General features: G+C 43.2%; 1 protein-coding gene across 2 annotated transcripts in view; it reads right to left on the reverse strand.

Moving 5' to 3' along the window:
* Positions 1-790: 790 nt before the first annotated feature.
* The window catches only part of FLVCR2 (FLVCR choline and putative heme transporter 2), a 64865-nt gene continuing 42027 nt past the window's right edge, over positions 791-23628 (reverse strand). The window contains exons 5-10 of one of the 2 annotated variants that reach the window (XM_058293061.2): positions 22512-22615; positions 19365-19475; positions 15973-16078; positions 15733-15844; positions 15145-15200; positions 791-2396 (exon numbers count right to left, since the gene is read on the reverse strand). In XM_058293061.2, the coding sequence (XP_058149044.1) occupies positions 2331-2396; positions 15145-15200; positions 15733-15844; positions 15973-16078; positions 19365-19475; positions 22512-22615 (555 nt within the window). In that variant the 3' untranslated portion in view covers positions 791-2330. The remainder of the gene's footprint in view (positions 2397-15144; positions 15201-15732; positions 15845-15972; positions 16079-19364; positions 19476-22511; positions 22616-23628) is intronic. The other variant, XM_058293062.2, reaches the window with a different exon arrangement.

Below are 23628 nucleotides of genomic sequence, written 5' to 3' on the forward strand. Positions count from 1 at the left end.
AGAATTGGTAAAAAAGGATGTGTGTTAATCTTTGGAAATGAATAGAAAAGGCAAAAGCCCAACTTCATGTCTGTAACTAGCATACTATTATGTGGGTATGAAAGGGGTTTAAAGGGAAAGTCTAAGGTCATGTAGATTACTAAAAGGAAAGATAAAAAATGTAACATGGAACTGCATAGCATAGTAAAACCACATGTGAAATATGAATATGGGTAAAATTGCATACGTAAGACTGTTTTTCTTTGAAATTGAACAAATGTATGTTAACACTATAAGATGTTAACCAAAAAAAAAAAAACCTATGCTAAGTGAAAGAGATCAGATGCAAAGTAATTACTACAGATTCCATTTTATATAAAGTGTAAATATAAATCAATTTATAAAGATGAAGCTAGACTAGTAGTTATGTAGGGCTAGGGAAGGACTGTTAAGGAGTGTAGAGTTTTTCTTTTTGGAGTATGAAATTGTTATAAAATTTTTTGTGGTGATGAATGCACAACATTGTGATTATACTAAAAGCCATTGATTATACACTTTGGATAAATCATATGGTATGTGAATATATCACAATAAAACTGCTTAGTAAATAAGTAATAGTTGCAAGAATAGCCAGAAATAGCAGCTAGGTACAGCAGGGGAGGCATAGAGAGATTGAGGGGTGCAGAATTTTCTTGCTAGTTTGTTTATTATTTATTATTATTATTACTGAAATAATGAAAATGCTCTAATGATGACTGTGGTAATGCAGGCACAACTATGTGATTATAACAAATACCACTGATGGTACACATTGGATGAATTGTATGCTTTATTAATATATACGAATAAAGTTGATTCGTTAAAAAAAAAGGGGAAAAAACAAAAAAGTAAGGCGCACCTTCTCTTCATCTCTCTTGTACCCTTCACTTACTCCCCACCCACTGAAAGTGTGAGATGCTTTTATCACGTACGCAGCGTGTGATCCTAAGGTTTGTTGCTCACGTCTGTGCATGCACACCCCCGAGGCTGGGTCCCCTCAGTGTCAGTGGCCCAAGCACCCCATGCAGGCTGCCCCAGTAGGTGGAGGCCAGGGCAGTGGCCACAGCAGGACAGCACCGTGGCCCTGAACATGCTGCTTGATGTGCAGGAAAAACGGCCAAAATTCTTATTTTCAGGAGAAATTACCAAAGCCCATGAGTATAGCCAGACAGCAGGCGAGGCGGGGAAGGCCACCACTTGAGTGGGTTTAAAGGGACTCTTTCAATTTAGCACATCTGATGGAGACTTGCTAGAAGGGGGGTGGGGAGAGTTGGATGTGCAAACACTGTCCCCACCCAGAGGTGGGATCTGATACAAGCAGACTCAATTCCCATTTCAAGGGTCATCTTTTCTTCCACCCTGTTCATCTCTCAGAGGCAGCTTTGGCTCTCTCAGGATGGAATGAATCAAGATTAGTTTTCAGTAAAGATTGGAGTAAGTTGCCTGGGATTTCCCTCAATCGGAGAAAGCAAGCACTTAGGCCGAGGACCCCGTTTCCTAATGCCATGGGCCAGGTGAAGGCATCGGAGGCGACTATTTGACACAAAGAGACGTCCCTGGGCAAGGATTTCTTTTGTAGAAAAGAACCTCTCCATCCCCAAATCAAGCTACCAGAGTTCCCAGATATGGGCCTCCACACACATGCTCAGAAGGAGCCCCTAGGCCCTCTCCGATCCCCTTCTCCTTCACGGACACAACAAAGTTCTCGTCAAGTTTATTGATGTTTGGTTTCATCAGCTCTTATGAAGAGGGTTTGGCAACAGACCACAACAGGAGGCCAGGAGAGTCTAGGCCCAAGAGTTCTGATGGGATGGTTCTGATGCGTTCTCCCACGGAAGGAGAGCAGTCGGTCTGACGGCCCAGGAACGTTACTCATCCAGAGCAGCTGCCACGCCTTAGAACTGGGCTGCAGGTGAGAGTCTTAAAACACTAGAAAAAGTTAATATCCTGAATAGGCTTTCTTCCCGTGATAATTTTGCAGACTTTCTCCATGAGGGACGGAGGTGAAGAGGGAAGGCAAGGGACCAAGTCAGATGTCTGACTCGAATATTCCCAGTACCAGCTTCCATAACCTAAAAGGAAGAGAGGGCAGGATTCGAATCCACATTCGGTGGAAGAGTACAATTTTCTCCCACTAGACCATCCAAGCTCTTGAGTGGATTCCAGGAGGCAAAGGCCCCACTGTTCAAGCACCAAATATTCCAGCCAGTCCCCTCCAAACGCTTCTTCAGCGAAGACCTTTGTGCTGCAGGAAACGCTGTCCTGAACGGAGGGGACGTTCTCCACATTCCCTGAGCTGCCACCTTTGTCTCTCAGAAATGCTCCTCAGATACAGTGGTCGGTGCTTTGCTGGTGTTGCTGTCCTCCTCCTGGAGTTTCTACAAGACAAAACAAGCAGGCAGTGCCTTAGGTAAAGAGGCACAGGACTCCAGCCTGGCTGGAGTCACATCCATCACCAATGACTCTAAACTGTGGGGCATCTAAGAGCCAGAGGCCACTCAACATCCCCGACAGGAACAGGAAAAGCAGCATTCGGCCCCTGCCGTAAGCACACTCCTCAAGCACACACACACACACACACACGCCACCACCACCAAGTCATCAAAAGGAAAACAAGATCAGCCATCTATGTGCCACTGCCACCACACACCATCCCAGTCTGACTGCCACTGTTCCAGGCTCACTGTCAGGATTGAGAGAGGAGCAAAGCCCGCTCTCCTGCCCCATTCCAACACCCTAAAACTCACCTCAACTAACCATCGAATAGCTAAGTGCCAGGCCTGCAACTCCCTCAGAATTTCTAACTACCCCATTTGGAGGCAACCACCAAAAGATAAGAAATATTGTTATAATGTATATGGATGCAACGAAGAAAAAATTTTAAAGAGGGCAGGAGGCATCATTGCATGTATAATTTCAGTGATGATATATGTATATATATATGCATACTTTTAATGCATAAACCAAAAGTATTTGGGTCCATTTGGCTTTGGATTTCTCAAGGAGGGATGACACAGTATTAGTTTACAGAGAAGTCTTGGGTCACACTTCCCAGGTGGGTATGGCCTGGAAATGTCCTCGTGGGGCCCCCAGATAGAGACTGCCGACTTGAGCATTTTTCTGCTCTTTTAAGAAGTGCTTTCCTTGTCACCTCGAGGGTAGTTCTATGTTAGTGAGAAGGCCTGGGACACAGGCCCAGCATTGCACAGCCAACAGTCCTCAGGAGCAAGAGGAGCCTTTGCAGAACCAAGCTAGAATCCAGGGTCCAGCAAACAAACTGAGTTTTCTTCCCCCAGGGAATATCCACAGAGCAGTGCACAGCAATGGCAAGAGCTGAGAAATCCACCCAGTCCATTCTCAATTCTACGAACTTTTTGGCACCACGTCAGTCTCAGCCATGAGGAGCCTTCCTTCAGTCAACCAGGAGCCTACTGAGGTCCATCAGTCTCATGATCTCATGATCAGTGAGATCTCATGATCAGTGTCATCTCTCTTTCCCTTTCTCAGTTACACACACACATACACACAAACACCCTCAAAGTCATCACCTGGAGAGCACAGTTGGAAACATACGTTAGTGGGGTTGGAAGCACAACCATTACCTATGTGGCCAAGAATTACCAATTGGAAGAAAGATGGAAACCCCAACCAGCACGATTCTGACAGTGAAGGTCAGTCATCACCCAAACCTCTCCCATCTCTTTGGACCCAAACTGTACACATTACAGGTGAGAAAAAAGAAAAAAAAAAAGCAGACTGGCTAGATCTGAAGCGTCCCCGGCTTCACCTGACTCTGGCACTGAATTTGCATGCAGGTTTCAGAGTTTTATGGATCGCCACAGGGTGTGTAAGTGACAGGGCTCCAGGAAAGGGAGGCTCTGTGACAGCCACAGTCTCCCCATGAGTCTCAGCCTCCACAGATGCAAGTGAGGTCCCGAGAAGCAAAGGGAGTGACCTAGGGACACAGACCATGGAGCACCATGACTGGAACTTGACTCTCATACTCCTATTCAGGGCTATTTCCAGAACCCCACACTGAAGGAGACTGAGCTGACTACTCTACTCCCACCTCGATTAGCAAACTTGGTCCACGCCCTCAAGGATCTGGCCACAAGAATAAGGGTTTTGTCCTTGCTCTAGACATAGTAGTGAAATACTGAGATGACCTGTGGCATATAAAACTTTGCATTTTCTCCCCCAACCCTTCCAGTTCTTTCCCCTTCTCTTCGCAGCGACATTCCATTCCTAGCTAGTTAAAAGGCAAGCCTCAGGAACTGCTTGGAAACCTGTAACTGATCAGTACATCTTTAATCACTGCATTCTGTAAGTCACATTCCCCGTCATGCGCCTTCCTCTTGTCTTGCAGTGAGGTGCAGATGATCGAGCTCAGAACTGTCATCTCTCCTCCTACCGCCAAAGTCGAGGACCCAAGTAAGCCCCCTAATAAACACTCATTTACTTGCCAAGCTGGACTAGTCCGAGTCATTCTTTGGCCTGACGTATCCCTCTCAAGTCTGGTGGGAAGCTGTCATTCTGTACAGCTCCTTGCTATACTCAGAACATGACCTAACTACTAAACAGGAGGAGAACTCCACAGATATAGACATGAGGTTGTGGTAGAATGGCATGGTGGGGAAAGGTTGTCAAGCTATAGTGGATAAAAAAAGCAGGGTAGAAAACCAAAAGTGCACACACATACCCAAAGAAAACGGCAATAGAAAATAGCCTAAAATGTGACTAGGTTATCTCTGGGTGTTAAGATTATCTGTGATTTTTATTTACTCTTTTGTCTATATCTGCCAAAGTAAACTGATAAATAAGCATAGCAAAACCTTTTGTCTCTTGACACAATGCACCACATTCCAAACTGAAACCTTTTCACCCGAAACCTATTTTATTTTAGGCACCTCTATCTTTACATATATATTCACCAAAATGCACCAAATCATGGCATCTCCTTGTATATAGCACACTAAAAGCCCCTTTTCATGGTGCCTTTGCCGTGGTCCTCGTGCCAGCCTGTAAAAGGCCCTTCTTGCTACAGGGCCTTCCCTGGCTCCCCAGTGAATTTCCTGTACTAGCCTCCTCCCTCTACACGCTGCCTGCTGCTGCTTGCCAACTCTCCAGAATGTGATATCAGAAGATGACTAGTACAGTACTGAAGATGATCATCTATCTGCCAACATGTATCCTTAAAATGCTGAGGGAAACGGACTTTGGCCCAGTGGTTAGGGCGTCCGTCTACCACATGGGAGGTCCGCGGTTCAAACCCCGGGCCTCCTTGACCCGTGTGGAGCTGGCCATGCGCAGTGCTGATGCGCGCAAGGAGTGCCGTGCCACGCAAGGGTGTCCCCCGCGTGGGGGAGCCCCACGCGCAAGGAGTGCGCCCGTAAGGAGAGCCGCCCAGCGTGAAAAGAAAGTGCAGCCTGCCCAGGAATGGCGCCGCCCACACTTCCCGTGCCGCTGAGGACAACAGAAGCGGACAAAGCCGCTGACAACAGAAGCGGACAAAGAAACAAGACGCAGCAAACAGACACCAAGAACAGACAACCAGGGGAGGGGGGGAAATGAAATAAAATAAATAAATCTTTAAAAAAATAAATAAATAAAAAAAATAAAATAAAATAAAATGCTGAATATATATACTTCTTGGATACCATTTCTGCCTTAGAAAATTGGCAAAGATTTTTCAAAATGATGAATACTCAGTGTTGGCACTCTCATCCACAGCTAGTAGTATTATTCATCAGTAGTACTGATATACATTTCTAGAGGACAGTTTAGCAATACATATCAACAGTCTTAAAACTGGGTATCACCATTGATCCATTTCTCAAGGAAATCTGTACTTAAGAACATGCACAAAGATTTTGGTTTCCAAGATATGAATCACAATGTTGTTGACAGCTAAAATTGGAAACAAATTTAATGCCCATGAACTGGAAAATGGCTAATGAATTATGGTTTAATCCATGTAATGGAACACTGTGCAGACATTAAAGGATGTTATAAAAGACTAATGACCTGGTAAAATGTTTGTAATATGTTAAGTTAAAAAAAGCAACTACAATGAATGAAGGGGTTGGAGCCAAGATGGCCTCAGAGTAAGGAGCTCTGGAAGTCAGCTCCTGAAACAGGGCAGTTGGTGGTCACCCAGAGCTACCTAAAGCACCTTTTGGAGGACCCAGGAGACCAGAGGAGTATCCTGCAACATCCTTGACAGTGTGGAAGGAGGAGACTACCCATTTGCACAGAGGAATCGTCAGTAGAGACCTCCACGCCACAGAGGTCGGTGCCCATGGTGTGCAAGCTGCCTCGAGAGCTATTCTATGGTTGGAGTTGAAGTTCCATCTCCCCCAATAAAAACAGGAGGAAAACACAGTGTGGCGCTGATTTCAGCTACTGATTAGTGGATTTGGTGGGCTGAAGTAGAGTCCTAGGAACAACTAAACTTTGAGCCTGCCCAGGTCAGAGGGAAGCCAGTGGCCGCCATTCTGACTCTGCCGCGGGCAGGAGGGGAAGCAGTGCTGACTGAAAATCACAGTGCTTGTAAGGACTGGCTTCTTTCCACCCAGATTGGATTGCAGGTCTAGCCTAAACCCCAGTCCCACTTCCGGTAGGGAGGAAGCTGGGGGGACCTGCAGCACCTCTCTGGGAAGCTGCAAGCCATGCTGCAGAAGCTGGTGCCCATCCTACTCTAGGGGCGCAAGCCGCCTCAGGAGCTATTCTGTGGCTGGAGTTGGAAGCTCCACTTCCCATAAACGGTGGAGGGAGAGACAGATGTCCACTGACCTCAGCTACTGATTAGTGGACTCAGCTGGCTAAAGTATAATCCTAAAGCCAGGTAGGGTCTGAGCCTGTCCAAGTGGGAAAGAGTCCAGTAGCTGCCATCTTGATTCCGCCCCCAGCATGAGGGGGAGCCTGGCTAACTGAAATTCAGTGACGTTAGGGACAGGCTTCTTTCCACCAAGATCAGACTGCAGCCCTAGTCTAGGCTCCAGCCCCAACTCCAGCAGAGAGGTGCGGGACCTGCACCAGGCTCTCCAGGGAAGTGCAACTGCTCTCTGATGGCACAGACTGAATAGTCGGTCACCTGGGGCTGCATTCCCGCACCCCAAGAGAATAGGAGAGGAGCTGGGTATCCTTGGCCTCTGTAGGCAATGGCAGTAGTTTTCAGCCCAACAGATTTGTTGAGTGCCTTGGATCTCATCTCCACCTCTGTCCCACCCCACCCCCCCACCCCCCCGCACTGGATAGGAGGGGGCTGGTGTTGCCTTAATCTCTCAGGGCAACTGTTTTGGGCACACAAGTCTGACTGTTGAGCACCTGTGGCTCCACCTCCAATCCCAGTAGGGCAAGAGAAAGACTGTGTTTGCCCAGCCTCTTTGGATAACTGCAGGTGCTTTTGGCCCACACAGCCTAGTCTGGTTGGTACTTGTGGACGCACCCACACCCCCCAATAGGAAAGAAGGGGGCCTGTCTTTCCACAGCCTTTTTGGACCACAGCATACCTTCAGCCTGCATGGACTGGACTATTGGATGCCTATGAATTTCCCCCACCCCCAATAAGATAGGAGGGTTTTGGTGTCTCCTCAGCCTCTCTGGACAATGGTGGGTACTTTCAGCCAACAGGGACTGAACTGTCAGGTGCCTGTGGATCGAACCCCATGCCTTAAGAGGATAGAAAGGGGCTGGTGTTTCCTCAATCTCTCCAGGCAATGGCAGGTATTCTCAGTCTAAAGGGACTGAACTGTTGAGCACCCACAGAAGCACTCCTACCATCCAATAGGATAGGAGGGGGCTGGTGCTTCCTCAGCCTCTCCAGGCAACGGTGAGTATTTTCAGCCTACAGGACTAAATTGTTAAGCACTTGTGGTTCTGTTCCCAACCCCTAAAGGGCAGAAGGGACAGTACTCCCTAAGCCTCTCAAGGCAAATGCAGGCATATTTGGCCCACAGATATTAGATTGTTGGGCACTCCAGAGGGTCCATTCCCACTCCCAGTATGGAGAGGGTCTGGTGATACATCAGGTTACCTGAACAACTGTGGTCATTTTGGACCCACACAGCATAGATTGCTGACCAAAACAACAGCTCCATCCCTGCATTAGTTAGGGGAGGAAGAGGTGTGAAGCTTCATTAATGTCTCTGGGTGACTACAGACAGTCTTGTGACAGTCTCGTGACCAACTGGGATTATTATACATGGCTACACCTCTGTCCCTACCCCTGACAGAGCAGAAAGGTGGGAAAAATTTCGTAAATTCTTGGGGCAACATGGGCAGCTTCAGCCTCCATAGCTTATAGCATCAACTACATCCTTGGCTCCTACTACACGACAAGAAAGGGAGAAAAGATAAGAAATCCCTAAACTAAAGGGAGAAACTGTACCCACAATAAATACATCTAGCAAGCCAGATGCAGAAACACCACAAAAAATTACAATCCATACCAAGAAACAGGAAGAGATGGCCCAATTAAGGGAGCAAGATAAGTCTGCAGATGACATAAAGGAGTCGAGACAACTGATCTTAGATGTTCAAACAAATCTCCTTAATAAATTCAATGAGATGGCTAAAGAGATTAAGAATATTAAGAAGACATTGGATGACCACAAAGAATTTGAAAGCATACATAGAAAAATAGCATACCTTATGGGAATGAAAGGTGCAATAAATGAAATAAAAAATATACTGGAGGCATATAACAGCAGATTTGAGAAAGCAGAAGAAAAGATTGGTGAGCTTGAAGACATGGCCTCCAAAAGTGAACAAACAAAAGAACAGATGAAGGAAAGAATGGAAAAAAAATGAACAGGGTCTCAGGGAACTAAATGACAGCAAGAGACATGCAAACATACATGTCATGTGTCCCAGAAGGAGAAGAGAAGGGAAAAGGGGCAGAAAGAATATTTGAAGAAATAATGGTGGAAAATTTCCCAACCCTATTGAAGGACATAGATATCCATGTCCAAGAAGCACAATGTACTCCCATCTGAATAAATCCAAATAGACCAACTCCGAGACACATACTAATCAGAATGTCAAATGCCAGAGGCAAAGAGAATTCTGAGAGCAGCAAGAGAAAAGCAATGCATAACATATAAGGGATACCCAATAAGATTAAGTGTCGATTTTTCATCAGAAACTATGGAGGCAAGAAGACAGTGATAGGATATATTTAAGACACTGCAAGAGAAAAACTGCCAGTCAAGGATTTTATATTCAGCAAGATTATCTTTCAAAAATGAGGGTGAGATTAGAACATTTCCAGATAAACAGAAACTGAGATAGTTTATAACAAAAAGACCAGCTTTGCAAGAAACACCAAAAGGAGTGTTACAGCCTGAAAAGAAAAGACAGGAGAGAGAGGCCTGGAAGACAGTCTAGAAATGACAGCTGTATCAGTAACAGTAACTAAAAGTGTCAAATATAAAATGGCAGACAAAATGCAAAGATCAAAATGGAGGAAATAAGAACTGCCTTTACAGTAATAACATTGAATGTTAATGGATTAAACTCCCCAATCAAAAGACACAGACTGACAGAATAGATGAGAAAATAAAAGCCATCTATATGTTGTCTGCAAGAGACTCACCTTAGACCCAAGGATACCAATAAATTGAAAGTGAAAGGTTGGAAAAAGATATTCCATGGATACAGTAACCCGAAAAAAAACTGGGGTAGCTATACTTACATCGATGATACAGACTTTAAAAGCAAAACTCTTACTACAGACAAGGAAGAGCTTACATATTAATAACACGGATAATTCGCCAGGAAGAAATAACAATCATAAATATATATGCATCTAACCAGGATGCCCCAAGATACATGAGGCAAACACTGGCAAAACTGAAGGGAGAAATAGACATCTCTACAATAATAGTTGGAGACTTCAATACACTACTCTCAGCATTGGATAGAACATGTGGGCAGAAGATCAATAAAGAAACAGAGAGCTTGAATAATACGATGAATGGACTAAACCTAATAAACATATACAGAACTTTGCACCCCAAAACAGCAGGATATACGTTCTTTTCAAGTGCTCATGGATCTTTCTCCAGGATAGACCATATGTTGGACACAAAGCAGATCTCAATAAATTCAACAAAATTGAAATTCTACAAAGCACTTTCTCTGATCATAATGGAGTAAAGCTGGAAATCAACAAGCAGCAAATAAAGGGAAAATTCACATATATATGGAGCTTAAACAACACACTCTTAAATAATCAGTGGGTCAAAGAAGAAATTTCAAGAGAAATCAATAAATATCTCAAGATGAATGACAATGAGAATACAACATATCAGAACCTATGGGGTGCCGCAAAGGCAGTTTTGAGAGGAAAATTTATAGCCCTCAATGCTTACATTAAAAAGGAAAAAAGAGCTAAAATCAATGATCTAACTACACAGCTGGAGGAACTAGAAAAAGAAGAGCAAACTAATCCTAAAGTAGAAGGAATGAAATAACAAAGATCAGAGCAGAAATAAATGAAATTAAGAACAAAAAAAAAACAGAGAAAATTAACAAAACCCAAAGTTGGTTCTTCAAGGAGATTAACAAAATTGACAAACCCTTAGCTAGACTGACTAAGCAAATAAGTGAAATAAAAAACGAAAAAGGGACCCTTACTACTGACCCCACAGAAATAAGGGGGATCATAAGAGGATACAATGAACAACTTTATGCTAAAAAACTAGACAGTGTAAATGAAATGGAAAAATTCCTAGGAATGTACAAACAACCTACACTGCCACTAGAAGAAATAGAAGACCTCAACAAATCAATCACAAGTAAAGAAATTGAAACAGCCATCAAACAGCTCCCCAAAATGGAAAGCCCAGGACCAGATGGTTTCACAGGTGAGTTCTACCAAGCATTCAAAGAAGATTTAAGGGAAGCGGACTTGGCCCAGTGGTTAGGGCATCTGCCTACCACATGGGAGATCCGTGGTTCAAACTCCGGGCCTCCTTGACCTGTGTGGAGCTGGCCCATGCGCAGTGCTGATGCATGCAAGGAGTGGCGTACCACACAGGGGTGTCCCCATATGGGAGAGCCCCATGCACAAGGGGTGCACCCCATAAGGAGAGCCGCCCAGCGTGAAGGAAGGTTCAGCCTGCCCAGGAATGACGCCGCACACATGGAGAGCTGACACAACAAGATGACGCAACAAAAAGAAACACAGATTCCTGTGCCGCTGAAAACAGAAGTGGACAAAGAACATGCAGCAAACAGACACAGAGAACAGATGACTTCGATGTGTGGGGGGAGGGGGGGAGAAGGGGAGAGAAATAAATAAATAAATAAATCTTTTTTAAAAAGACACTATCAAAAGAATGAAAAGAGAAGCCATAGACGTGGAGAAAATCTTTAAAAAAAACAAAAACAAAAAAAACAACAACAAAGATTTAATACCAATCTTACTCAAGCTCTTCCAAAAATTCAACAAGAAGGAATGCTACCAAACACATTATGAAGCCAATATCACCCTAATACCAAAGCCAGATAAAGATATTACAAAAAAAAGACAATTACAGACCTATTTCTCTAATGAATACAGATGCAAAAATCCTCAATAAAATACATGCTAATCGAATCCAAGAACACATTAAAAGAATTATCCATCATGATTAAGTGGGTTTTATACCAGGCATGCAAAGCTGGTTCAACACAAGAAAATCAAGCAGCATAATACACCACATTAATAAATCAAAGAAGAAAAATCACATGATCTTATCAATTGACACAGAAAAGGCATTTGACAAAATACAGCATCCTTTCTTGATAAAAATACTACAAAAAAATAGGAATTGAAGGAAATTTTCCCAACATGATAAAGGCCATATATGAAAAACCCACAGCTAACATTGTACTCAATGGTGAAAAACTAAAAGCTTTCCTGTTGAGATCAGGGACAAGACACAGATGCCTACTGTCACCACTGTTGTTCAATATAGTGCTAGAGATTCTAGCTAGAGCAATCAGGCAAGAAAAGGAAATAAAAGGCATCCAAATTGGAAAGGGGAATTAAAAATTTCACTATTGCAGATGATATGATTGTATATCTAGAAAATCCTGAAAAATCAACAACAAAGCTGCTAGAGCTAATAAATGATTTCAGTAGAGTGTCAAGATACAAGATCAATATGCAAAAATCAGTGGTGTTTCTATACATAATAATGCACAATCTAAGCAGGAAGTCAGGAAAAAATTTCATTTACAATAGCCACTAAAAGAATCAAATATTTAGGAATAAACTTAACCAAGGATGAAAAGCACTTGTATTCAGAAAACTATAATGCATTGTAAAAGAAATCAAAAAGACCTAAATAATTGGAAGAACATTCCATGCTCATGGATTGGAAGACCAAATATCATTAAGATACCCGAATTGATATCAGATTCAATGCAATCCGAATAAAAATTCCACCAGCATTTTTTAAGCAAATGGAAAACATAATTATCAAACTTATCTGGAGGGGTAAGAGGCCCAGAATAGCCAGAAACATCTTAAAAAGGAAAAGTAAAATTGGAGGACTCTTACTTCTATACTTTAAATCATATTACCTAGCTACAGTGGTAAAAAACAGCATGATATCAGCATAAGGATAGACACATAGACCAATGGAACCAAACTGATGGTTCAGAGACAGACCCTCACATCTATGGCCAAGTGATTTTTGACAAGTCTATCAAGCCCTCCCAATTGGGACAGAACAGTTTATTCAACAAACGGTGTTGGGAGGACTGGATATCCATAGCCAAAAGAAAGAAAGAAGACCCCTACCTCACACCTTATACAAAAATTAACTCAAAATGGATCAAAGACCTAAATATAAAAGGGAGTACAATAAAGCTCCTAGAAGAAAATGTAGGGAAACATCTTCAAGACCTGGTGGTAGGTGGTGGATTTTTAAACCTTACACTAAAAGCATGAGCAACAAAAGAAAACATGGATAAATGGGACCTCCTCAAAATTAAACATTTCTGTGATTTAAAGGACTTCATCAAGAAGGTGAAAAGGCAGCCCAGTCGATGGGAGAAAATATTTGGAAACCACTTATCTGATAAAGATTTGATTTCCATTCTATATAAGAGATCATACAACTCAACAATAAAAGAGTAAGCAATCCAATTTTAAAAATGGGCAAAAGATTTAAATAGACATTTCTCCAAAGAGGAAATACAAATGGCCAAAAAGCACATGAAAAAATGTTCCATATCACTAGCTATTAGGGAAATGCAAATTAAAACAACAATGAGATATCATCTAACACCACATAGAATGGCCATTATTTAAAAAACAGACAAAAATTAGTGCTGGAGAGGATGTGGAGAAACAGGAACACTACTTCACTGTTGGTGGGATTGTAAAATGGTGCAGACTCTGTGGAAGACAGTTTGGTGGTTCCTCCAGAAGCTAAATACAGAACTGCCATATGATCCAGCAATTTCTCTACTAGGAATATATCCAGAAGAACTAAAAACTATGACACGAACAGACATTTGCACACCAATGTTCATAGCAGCATTGTACAAAATTGCCAAAAGATGGAAACAACCCAAGTGTCCATCCACCAAGTGTCCATCCACCAATGAATGAATAAACAAATTGTGGTATATACATATGTTGAAATACTGTTCTACAATAAGAAGAAATGAAATTGGGATATATGTGTTAACATGGATGAGTCTTGAAGATATACTAAGCGAAGTAAGTCAGACACAAAAGGACAAATATTGCATGGTCTCATTAATATGAACTAAATACAAATAATAAACACCTGGAATTAAAAAGTATAGGTTATAAAGAGATAAGAGGAGGGTTGAGAAGAACTATGGATGCTTAATGTACATAGAAGTTTTAATTAACTTGACTGTAAAAGTGTGGAGATGGATAGAGTTCACAGTAGCACATTATAGTGAGTAACAACTGGTTTATAAATGGGATTGTGACTGAAAAAGGTAGTCTGGGGAAGTAAATGTCAATAGAAAGAAAGCTAAAGAATTATCTAGGGACTGAATAACACAGTGAACCCAGAGGTGGTTGAGAATTGTTGTAAGGGTACAAATGCAAGAGAGTCCTTCTGTGAGCTAGAGCAGATGTACATCACTATTGCAGGGTAATGAGAATAAGGAGAAACATGGGAAAACTACAATTGGTGTGACCTATAGACTATGGTTAACAGCAATACTGTAATATTCTTGCATTAATGCCAAGATATACTGTGTTGATAATGGAGGTATATGGAAAAAGTGTGCCAAATGTATGCTATGGACCATGATTGGTGGTAATAGTCTGATGATATTATCTCATAATCATAACAAATGTTCCACCAGGGTGTGCAGTTGTATGGGAAATCTACACATCTGTATGATTGTTTTGTAAGTTCACAATATCTGTAACAAAAATACATTAAAAAAAAATGTATGGGTTGGGGGAAAAATACACCAAATGTAAGATAAGGAATATAGTTGGTAGTAATATTTTGATGATGCTCTTGCATAGTTTGTAACAAATGTTTCACACCAATGCAAAGAGTTGGTGGAGGGGAGATGGATGAGACCCCTATGTGATGTTATGTATGTTTATTTTATAAGTTTGCAATCTTTACTATACACTTATTGTTTGTGTTCAAAAAGCAACTACAGTAGGATATGCTGTCTGTTAGGGGAGAAATGGGGGGGTGGATGTAGCTCAGTGGTTGAGTGCCTGCCTCCCACATATGAGGTCCTGGGTTCAATCCCTGGTATCTGCTTAAAAAAAAATAAAAATAAAAATAGAACAGGGCTTGGCTCAGGATCCAACGGGTGGGCACTGTTCAGCAGACTGTGACAGCAGTGGTGTGCTCTGCCAACCAGAGCAGGGAAGGTCAGGAGGAAGCCCCACTACTCTTTCTTCAAGGGGGGAGGAAGCAGAAGAAGAGCCCAGGAAAGAGCAGCAGAAAAACAGTACCAAAACACCTACCGAGGACACTCTTGGATGCCATGTTTAGGAGAGATGAGCTGGTCACATGACCACCCCAAAGCCGGTCTATAGTGGGAGCCTCCCCTGGCCCCACCCATGCTCCCTGCCACATTTTCATCAAAAGCCTGAGACCCGTGCCCCCACCTACTCACATTCTCAGGAGTTTCTTTGTTTGCTTTCTGCCTCCGGAGATCTGCCCTGATGAATGCTGAAGTCCAGGGATTGAGAAGGAAGAGTGAGAGAGACAGTCATCAGGCAGATCAATGATCAAAATTATCCAAGAGAGGGTACTCTCATTTTCCCAAGGGTCATAGGTATCCCAAACTTACTTCGGATATTCAAAGGAATTAGGGGCACCATCAGTCAACTTGATGAAGCCAAAGGACCACCACCACCCCTGACAGCCAGAAGCTAATGTCGATTCTGGCCCTCACTCATGGATCACTTGGGACCTGCCTGCTCTAATCCTCTGGAAACCGAGACTCCCAGCAGTTCATCAGCATGCCCAAGACCAAATAGCTATGTGGGTTAGCACCACAGTCTGGGATTCGAACACGGATCTTCTGGCTCCAAAGCCCATGCTTATTCCACCAATCCAAATAGATTTCCTAGCAAGCTCTCCCACCTGCATGTGAAACCCCAGCCCTGTACAGCCAACCAAGACACTGGGGTCCCAGACAGCTGACAGCCTTGCTCATGAGCAGCTTGAGCCTCATTCTTTGCCACAGGCCCCAACTTACCAGTGAGGGCCACTCCAAGGGTAAGAAAAACGCACAGGAAGATGTTCCCGAGCGTGGTTCCATAGGCGTCGATGATCTGACCCTGGGAGATGGTGAAGATGATCCCAAACACCTGGAAAGGTACCAGAAAAACTGAAAGCCAGGATCCAGGCAAATAACCCATGGTGGGCACTGAGCTGCCGTGACAATGCCTGCACCAGCCATGCCGGACAGGAATCCATGAGCAAGAGAGCACCCTACCTGGGCAGACACGTTGAGGAGGCCAGACGACATGCCTTCTGATTCTGGGTATGTCAGCTCTACCGCAAACTCAAATCCCAGCGGGAGATAGCCAGTCATAAAGAAGCTACAGACCAGATCAGAGAAAGTGGGTGATGCAGAATTTCTGGAACAAGAAGGAACGGGAGCCCGCCTCCTCCCTTACAATTCCCTTTCCGGTTTCCTTTCTTCCCATCAAGACATGCAGGCCTTTAAGTGATCTGGCTATCCCTGTGATGGCCATATCAAGGAAAAGGAGACCCTGGCAGGTCAGGAAGAAGTTCACATGTGGGCCTCGTGTTCAGACGGCCTCTGGATCCAGCCGTCACTTATGGACGGCGCTGGGATTCCTGGTGTGTTCAACTTTCAGTACACAGGCAGCATACCAGTAGTACTGAGTAGCATCTCTATGGCTCTATGGGACCTGGAAGGAGCTTTGTGTACTTATTTCCCTCCAGGGAGTAGCCAGTTGAGAATGACTGAGTGCCAGAGGTATATGTGCCTGTCTTCATCTTTCTCTTTCTCTCTTTCTTTTACTCTCCTTCATATACTGCCATCAGGGAAATAATGGAAGGTAGAGCTGAGCAGAGACCCCTGAGGAAGGGCTACTGTTTTCTCATGTAACAGATCTAGAAAATTCTTTTTTTTTTTTAAGCCTGGGAGTTTTCTTTTTTTTTCCTTTCCATTTTTTTTATTAGAAAAGTCATGAGCTTACAAAACAATCATGCATAATATACAGGATTTCCATACATCACCCTACCACCAACACTTCTCATTGTTGTAGAACATTTGTTACAAATGATAAAAGAACATCATCAAAATATTACTCCTATCTAGAATCTATAGCTTGCATTTAGTGTATTTTTTCCATAAACCACTCTATTATTAAGACCATATATTAATATAGTACATTAGTTATAGTTTATTCAACAATGTTCTCATATTTGTACCTTTAACCGTATTCCATCATTCACCAAAGGGTGTGCTGTGTTAAAAATTCCATGCCTTGTACAATCCATCCAAAGTATATACTCAGTGGCTCTCAGTTTTATCACAGAGTTGTGCTGTCATCATCTCAGTCAAGTTCAGACCATTTTCATTGCTCCAAAAGGAAAAATCTCAGACCTACTTATACCCCCCTATTGTTGACCCTCAGAATTACTATAGGACCTTATTTGCCATTGATGCAAGAATATTACAGTACTGCTGTTAACTATAGTCCATAAACATTAATTGTATTTTTCCAGATATCACCATATTCTCAACACCTTGTAATAGTGATGTACATTTGTTCTAGTTCATAGAAGCACATTCTTGTAGTTGTTCTATGAACCACAATCTTCATCTATCAAGTTTACTATTTATACAGTCCCTAGATTATTCTCTAGCTTTCTTTCAATTGAACATTTACATCCCTAGACTATCCCTTTCCACTGAAGTCACAATTACAAATCAGCATTGTTAATTATAATCACTATAATGTGTTACTATCAACTCAATCCATTTCCACACATTTACAATCAACCTATTTAAAAATTCTACATACACTGAACATCAGTATCCCCTTCTCAGCCATCATCCTATCTCCTAGTAACCTATACACTAGATTTTTCCCCAAATTGTTCCTTTGTTTTTTTAACAAACCAATTTTATTAATACATACTAATAAAGTGTACAATCAATGGTATTTGGCATAATCACATATTTGTATACACTAGATTTTAACCCCATTCGTTTACTCATTTATTCACTTAGCAAGATCATACAATAGTTATCCTTTTGTGTCTGGCTTATTTCATTCAACATAATGTCCTCAAGGTTCATCCATGTTATTTCATGCATCTCAATTTCATTTGTTCTTAAAGTAGCATGGAATTCCATTGTACGCATATACCACACTTTGTTTATCCATTCATCAGTTGATGGACACTTGGATTGTTTCCATCTTTGGGCAACTGTAAATAATACCACTATGAACATCAGTGTGCAAATGTCAGTTTGCATCCCTGCTTTCAGTTCATCTGAGCATATTCCTAGTAGTGGGATTGCTGGATTATACAGCAGTTCTATATTTAGCTTCCTAAGGAACCACCAACCTGTCTTCCATAGAGGTTGCACCATTCTACATTCCCATCAACAGTGAAGGAGTGTTCCTAGTTCTCCACATCCTCTCCAGCACTTGTAGTTTTCGTTTTTTTAATAATGGCCATTCTATACGGTGTGAAATGGTATCTCATTGTAGTTTTGATTTGCACTTCCCTAATAGCTAGTAATGCTGAACATTTTTTCATGTGCTTTTTGGCCATTTGTTTCTTCTCTTTGGAAAACTGTCTGAGTCTCTAGTCCATTTTTTAAGTGGATTGCTTGACTTTTTATCATTGGGTTGTCTGATCTCTTTATATAACATGGAAATCAAACTCTTATTGGGCATGTGGTTTCTAAATATTTTCTCCCATTGAGTAGGCTGGCTTTTGACCTCCTTGATCAAGTCCTTTGAAGTACAAGTTTTTCATTTTGAGGAGGTACCATTTAACCTTTTTTTACTTCCTTGCTCATGCTTTGGGTATAAGGTTTAAGTAACCACCAACCTACCACCAGACCTTGAAGATGTTCCCCTACATTTTCTTCTAGGAGCTTTAAGGTTCTAGCTTTTATATTTAGGTCTTTGATCCATTCGAGTTAATTTTTGTAGATGTGAGGACCAAATGTTGAATAGACTATTCTGACCCAGCTGGTTGGGCTTGACAGGTTTTGTCAAAAATCGCTTGATTGTAGATGCAAAGTTCTTTTTCTGAACTCTCGATTCGATTCTATTGGTCAATGTGTCTAGCTTTACGCCAGTACCATGCTGTTTCTACCACTGTAGTTAAGCAATATGTTTTAAAGTAAGGAAGTGAGAGTCCTCCAACTTCATTCTTCTTTTTAAAGATATTTTTTGCTAGTTGGGGACCCTTACCCTTCCAAATAAATTTGATAATTGGCTGCTCCATGTCAGCAAAAATAAGGCTATTGGAATTTTTATTGGGATTGCATTGAATCTCTACATCAACTTGGGTAGAACTGACATCTTAACAATATTTAGTCAACAGCAGAACTGGCACCAGAATCCAGAATTTCTGATTCCAAGCCCTGTGATTCTTCTATGACCCCTTGTTGTCCCAGGTAGAATTAGAAAAGACTCGCAGAAGCCAGGGCAGGATACGCTCCATGCTTCACCCCATTCCAACAGCAGGGAGCCTTTTGAAGTGCTATAAGCAAACATGACCCCTGAACACCATTTCCTCATCTCCTGAGGTCAGTGGGAAGATAGCAAAGGGATCGAAACCTGCTTCCAGGACATTGTTTTCCAAATACACCCAAGAGATGAAACTTACCCCATTGTGCCAGCTGTGATGAACACCACCCACAGGTGTCCCAGTTTCAAGGTAAAGGTGTATACCACCATGCCCACCAGAGTCATGATGTATACCACCAGGGTCGTCTCCCTACAAACAGAAACAAAGAACCTGAATCACCTACTTCTGACTTTAACAGGATCATTCATTCATTCATTCATTCATTCATTCATTCACCGCACACACATCTATTGGGCACGTGCTCACTTTCGAGCCCTCTGCTGTATGCTGGGGAATCTTCCCTCATAGAGCTTTATGCCCATGAGAGATATGCACACGGACCCAATGGTCACACAAATAATTACTTAATTACTTCATGGTCACTGCTACAAAGCGAAAGATCAGGAGACTATAAGTCCCTCTTGCTGGACGTGTATTCTCTTCTTGCAGAACCCTCTCAACAATATCAAACTGCCCCTTGACTTGTCACATCCCATTTACAAGCAAAAAGGACAAGACCCTTTCCGTTCCCTAACCCTCCACTAGAAAAAAACCAGGACAAGCACCAGGTGTGGTCAGATGGCAGTGACGCTTAGGACCATCCCAGATGCCATCCGATTCTGCTTGCTTGCTTTGTCCCAAGACCCTCTGACAATGCCGGGCAGGGATCTGATTTTTAGGTTCTTGCTGACCTCCTGTTGCCACTTGCACAGGCCTGGCACAGCTTTTCCTGTCAGATCGGAACTACTATACACCCCAGTCAGTGGGAACTAAAAGAACTTCTCCAAATCAATTCCAAAGCCAAACAGGGAACACTCCATCCCCTCCCTGCTACATTTCCTTTTGTCTGTCCCTTCAGAAGTACCACCAGCAAAGTCCTGGCTTTACCTCAGGCTCACCCCTGCCTGTGCCCCTCCACACACTTCTTTTTCCACATCACCCACTCGGGATTCCATGACTGCACTGCCTCCTCCTGTCACCAGACCCACATTCTTCTCCCTGTACTACGAGCTGCAGAGCACAGGCTCTGCGCATCCCTCTGCTCTCCTGTTGTGACTATCAGGGCTCAGAAAGCCAATGCTCAAAGCCTTCCCACACCTCCCCAAAAGCCAGAAACACTGTGGGGGCACAGCTGGGCCACATTATGCTTATGTCAAACTTACATCTACATTTTTTGGATGCCAGAAATTGTGTGAAGCACTTTACATGCATTTATGATTTCATTCATAAATGCCAAAGCCCTGAAAGGTAGGTATGACTATCCCCAATACAAATGAGGAAACTCAGGCTCAGACCAGTCAAGTTACTTGTCCAAAGCAACCTTTTGAGTCATCAGCAAAGTTGGGATTTGAACCCAGGTCTTTCAGACTCCAAAATGTATGCTCTTTCTGGTGCTGCACACAGCAATAAAGACACAGGATGCGGCTTCATGTTTGGAAAAGCCAAGGCCAGGGGCCTTTCCCACACGGTGGTTCAGAGCAGCTGCTCAGGGTGGAAGAGCTCCTCCTGCCTTCACCCTGCTCCCCTCCTTCACCAGCCACCCTGCAGAAAGCAACTTCATGGACACCCATCTTTCCCACTGATCCTACAATACTCAACAGAAGATGGACTGTTTTTGTTGGGCCATGTTCATTTAACCATTGCTTCATCTCAAACCACTGACCAGCTTAGAAAAACTATCTGTACTCCCAGCCTGAGATAAAACAAACCTCACCACTCAATTCCAGCCTCCAGCCAACCTGGATGAACCTGGGAGCCTTAGGGAATGAGAACTGGCACCAAAATGACCAGATCACAGGGCTCTCTCTTCCCACTGAGAGTGGTCCTTTCTCTGCCTGGGTTGGTTGGTGTCTCATGCTGACTGCTGGATTTAGACATCAAGTGACACTCGGGACCAGCGACGCCTAGGCTAGGCTGGGGAAGCATCCTCCCCAATCCCTCTACTGTATTTTTAATCCATGTGAATCATCTGGCTGCCCATGTCCAAGCCCAGCTGACATTCCAATCCCTCCCTTCTCCTGCCACAGAGGAATCCCTGGAAAAAGGGACACTGCTGTTCACTGGTTAGGGAGTGGCCAGTCCACACTGCCCCCGTATATGGCTGAAGCAAGCAACACAGATGGCAGAGGCAAGACAGCAGCCAATCTCCACTAGGAGTAATGAAGCAGAGCCAGGCTCCTCCTCGGGCTAAGTGAGGCAGCCACGCCCCTGGGGATGGCCTCAATTGGCCTTTGATTGGGGTGGCCAGAGTGAGACCTGGTCTGTCCAGAGCCTCACAGAAGTGGGTTTGTGTGGCAGAGAACAGGTCTGCCACTGTCTGTTGCCTCCAGACACTGGAAACTTTGGAGGCCTTGACGAAGCAGCCTGGAATGCCACCCCACCCCAGCACTGGACAACCCTGGCAGCTGCCCCACTACTCAGCATTAATTGAGCACCCAATGCATGAAGAGCACCGGAAAGACAGAACACAAAGGAAGGATGCCGGATCTCTTCTTCAGAGTACTTTCTCCAAAAAATGACTATCGAATCAAGGCACCCAGTTGTTTTTTACTAATGCAGATTCCTCTACTGAATCAGCAACCAAGGGGCTCCAGAATCTGCATTTTTAATAAGCATCCCTGGATGAAAATGGTATACACTAAAATCTGAGAAAGACTGCTCTGGGCTCTCAGAATTTAATTAGGCAGTCAGGCCCAAAATATATCATAATACTTTCCATCAAGGTATAAGGAGTTGAAATATAGTATCTACAAATTGCAATAAGCATGGAGCACCTTGGTTAATCCCATGGGGTCCAAGAGGAAGCCAGGGGAACAGGGCATTGAAATCACCTCCTCATCTCCATTCGTTCGGAGTTCCTACAAACTTTCCAACTGTGGGCATTGTTTTCCTGCATTTTTTTTCCTTTTTCCCTCATTTGCCCCTTCCACAAAGCTTCCTGGGGTTGAGAACAGAACTGTGCAGGGTCTTCATCTCCATTATCTCTAACCTCCCTGAGACTAGATACCATTTCCCCCACTTTATAAAAGAGGAAACTCAGGATGAGAGAAGATAAATTTGAGCGGCCTGCCTTACCACTCACTGCCCAGCCGCCTTACCCAAACCTTTGGACTCGCACAGCTAGTGAAGATGTCATTTTTAAAGACAGGTCCCCCAGTTTTCACTCCAAGAGAAAGAGTCACTTACTTGTAGGTTTTGGACCTGTCCAACCAGATGCCTGAGATCATAGCCCCAAGCATTCCTGCAATGACGATGGTCAGGCCAATCCTTCCAGCATTCACTTCCTCACCCTGGGAAAATCACAGTCCCACAGGTTACCCAGCAGACAGGACAGCACGCTGAACAGACTACAGTCATCATGAAACAAAGGAGCAAAGCAGGAAATGCAGGCTCCACTGGGGCTAATTCTCAGCAAGTATCAGGGCAAGATGGGACTGTAAGAAGCTGCCAGTGGGAAGAGAATCCTAAAATACTTGTTCCCCCAACATAAGAGAACCCCAGTGTACATGTGTGATACTGGATGCTGGGGTGGCAGAGGTAAGCCAAATTCTGTCCTTAACAGCACTTTAGATTTTATTTATTTATTTATACGAACAGCAACCTTTTTAAAATCATATTTATCATCATTTCTGTTTCACAGAAGGGGAAATTGAAATATGTATGTCCAAATATTCCACTGCTAGGCTTTTTGAGTTGTTAGTGCCAGAAGGAATGGGAAGATTGGGAAGATAATAGTTTTTGTTTTGTTTTGTCTTTTGATCACTAACTAAGAGCCAGACACTGGGCTGAGGAATTTTTATAGTATTATCTCATTTAATTCTCATAAGGTTAGGAATCCGCATCCCCATTTTACAAATGAAGACACTGAGGCACAGTGAGATTAACCTACTAACCCAAATGCACACAGTATTAAGTACAGAGCTAGGATTTTAATTCATCCTGTCAAACTCCAAAACTGGAACACTTGGCCGCAATCGGCAGGTGATCCTCACGCTGGGCACTCTATCCCAGCCCCATGTAAGAAGCTGGTGCTCAACTACTGAGCCACTTCCGCTCCCCTGAGTTGGTTTTTTCTTTGCTTTGCTTGTTGTTTGTTTTCGTTGTTTAGGAGGCACCGGGGACCAAACCCAGGACCTCCCAGGTAGGAAGCCATTGCTCAACCTCTTGAGCCACATCCACTCCCTGGAAACATTTTTTAAAATGCTGTCTGTTGAGCAACTAAGAGTTCGAAGTTAAACCTTGCCCATATTTTACAAATAAAGCATGTGATTCTATGTCTACATTTACCTCCTGTGTTGCCAGG

Source organism: Dasypus novemcinctus, chromosome 3 (assembly GCF_030445035.2).
Source record: "Dasypus novemcinctus isolate mDasNov1 chromosome 3, mDasNov1.1.hap2, whole genome shotgun sequence".
Taxonomy (NCBI): domain Eukaryota; kingdom Metazoa; phylum Chordata; class Mammalia; order Cingulata; family Dasypodidae; genus Dasypus; species Dasypus novemcinctus.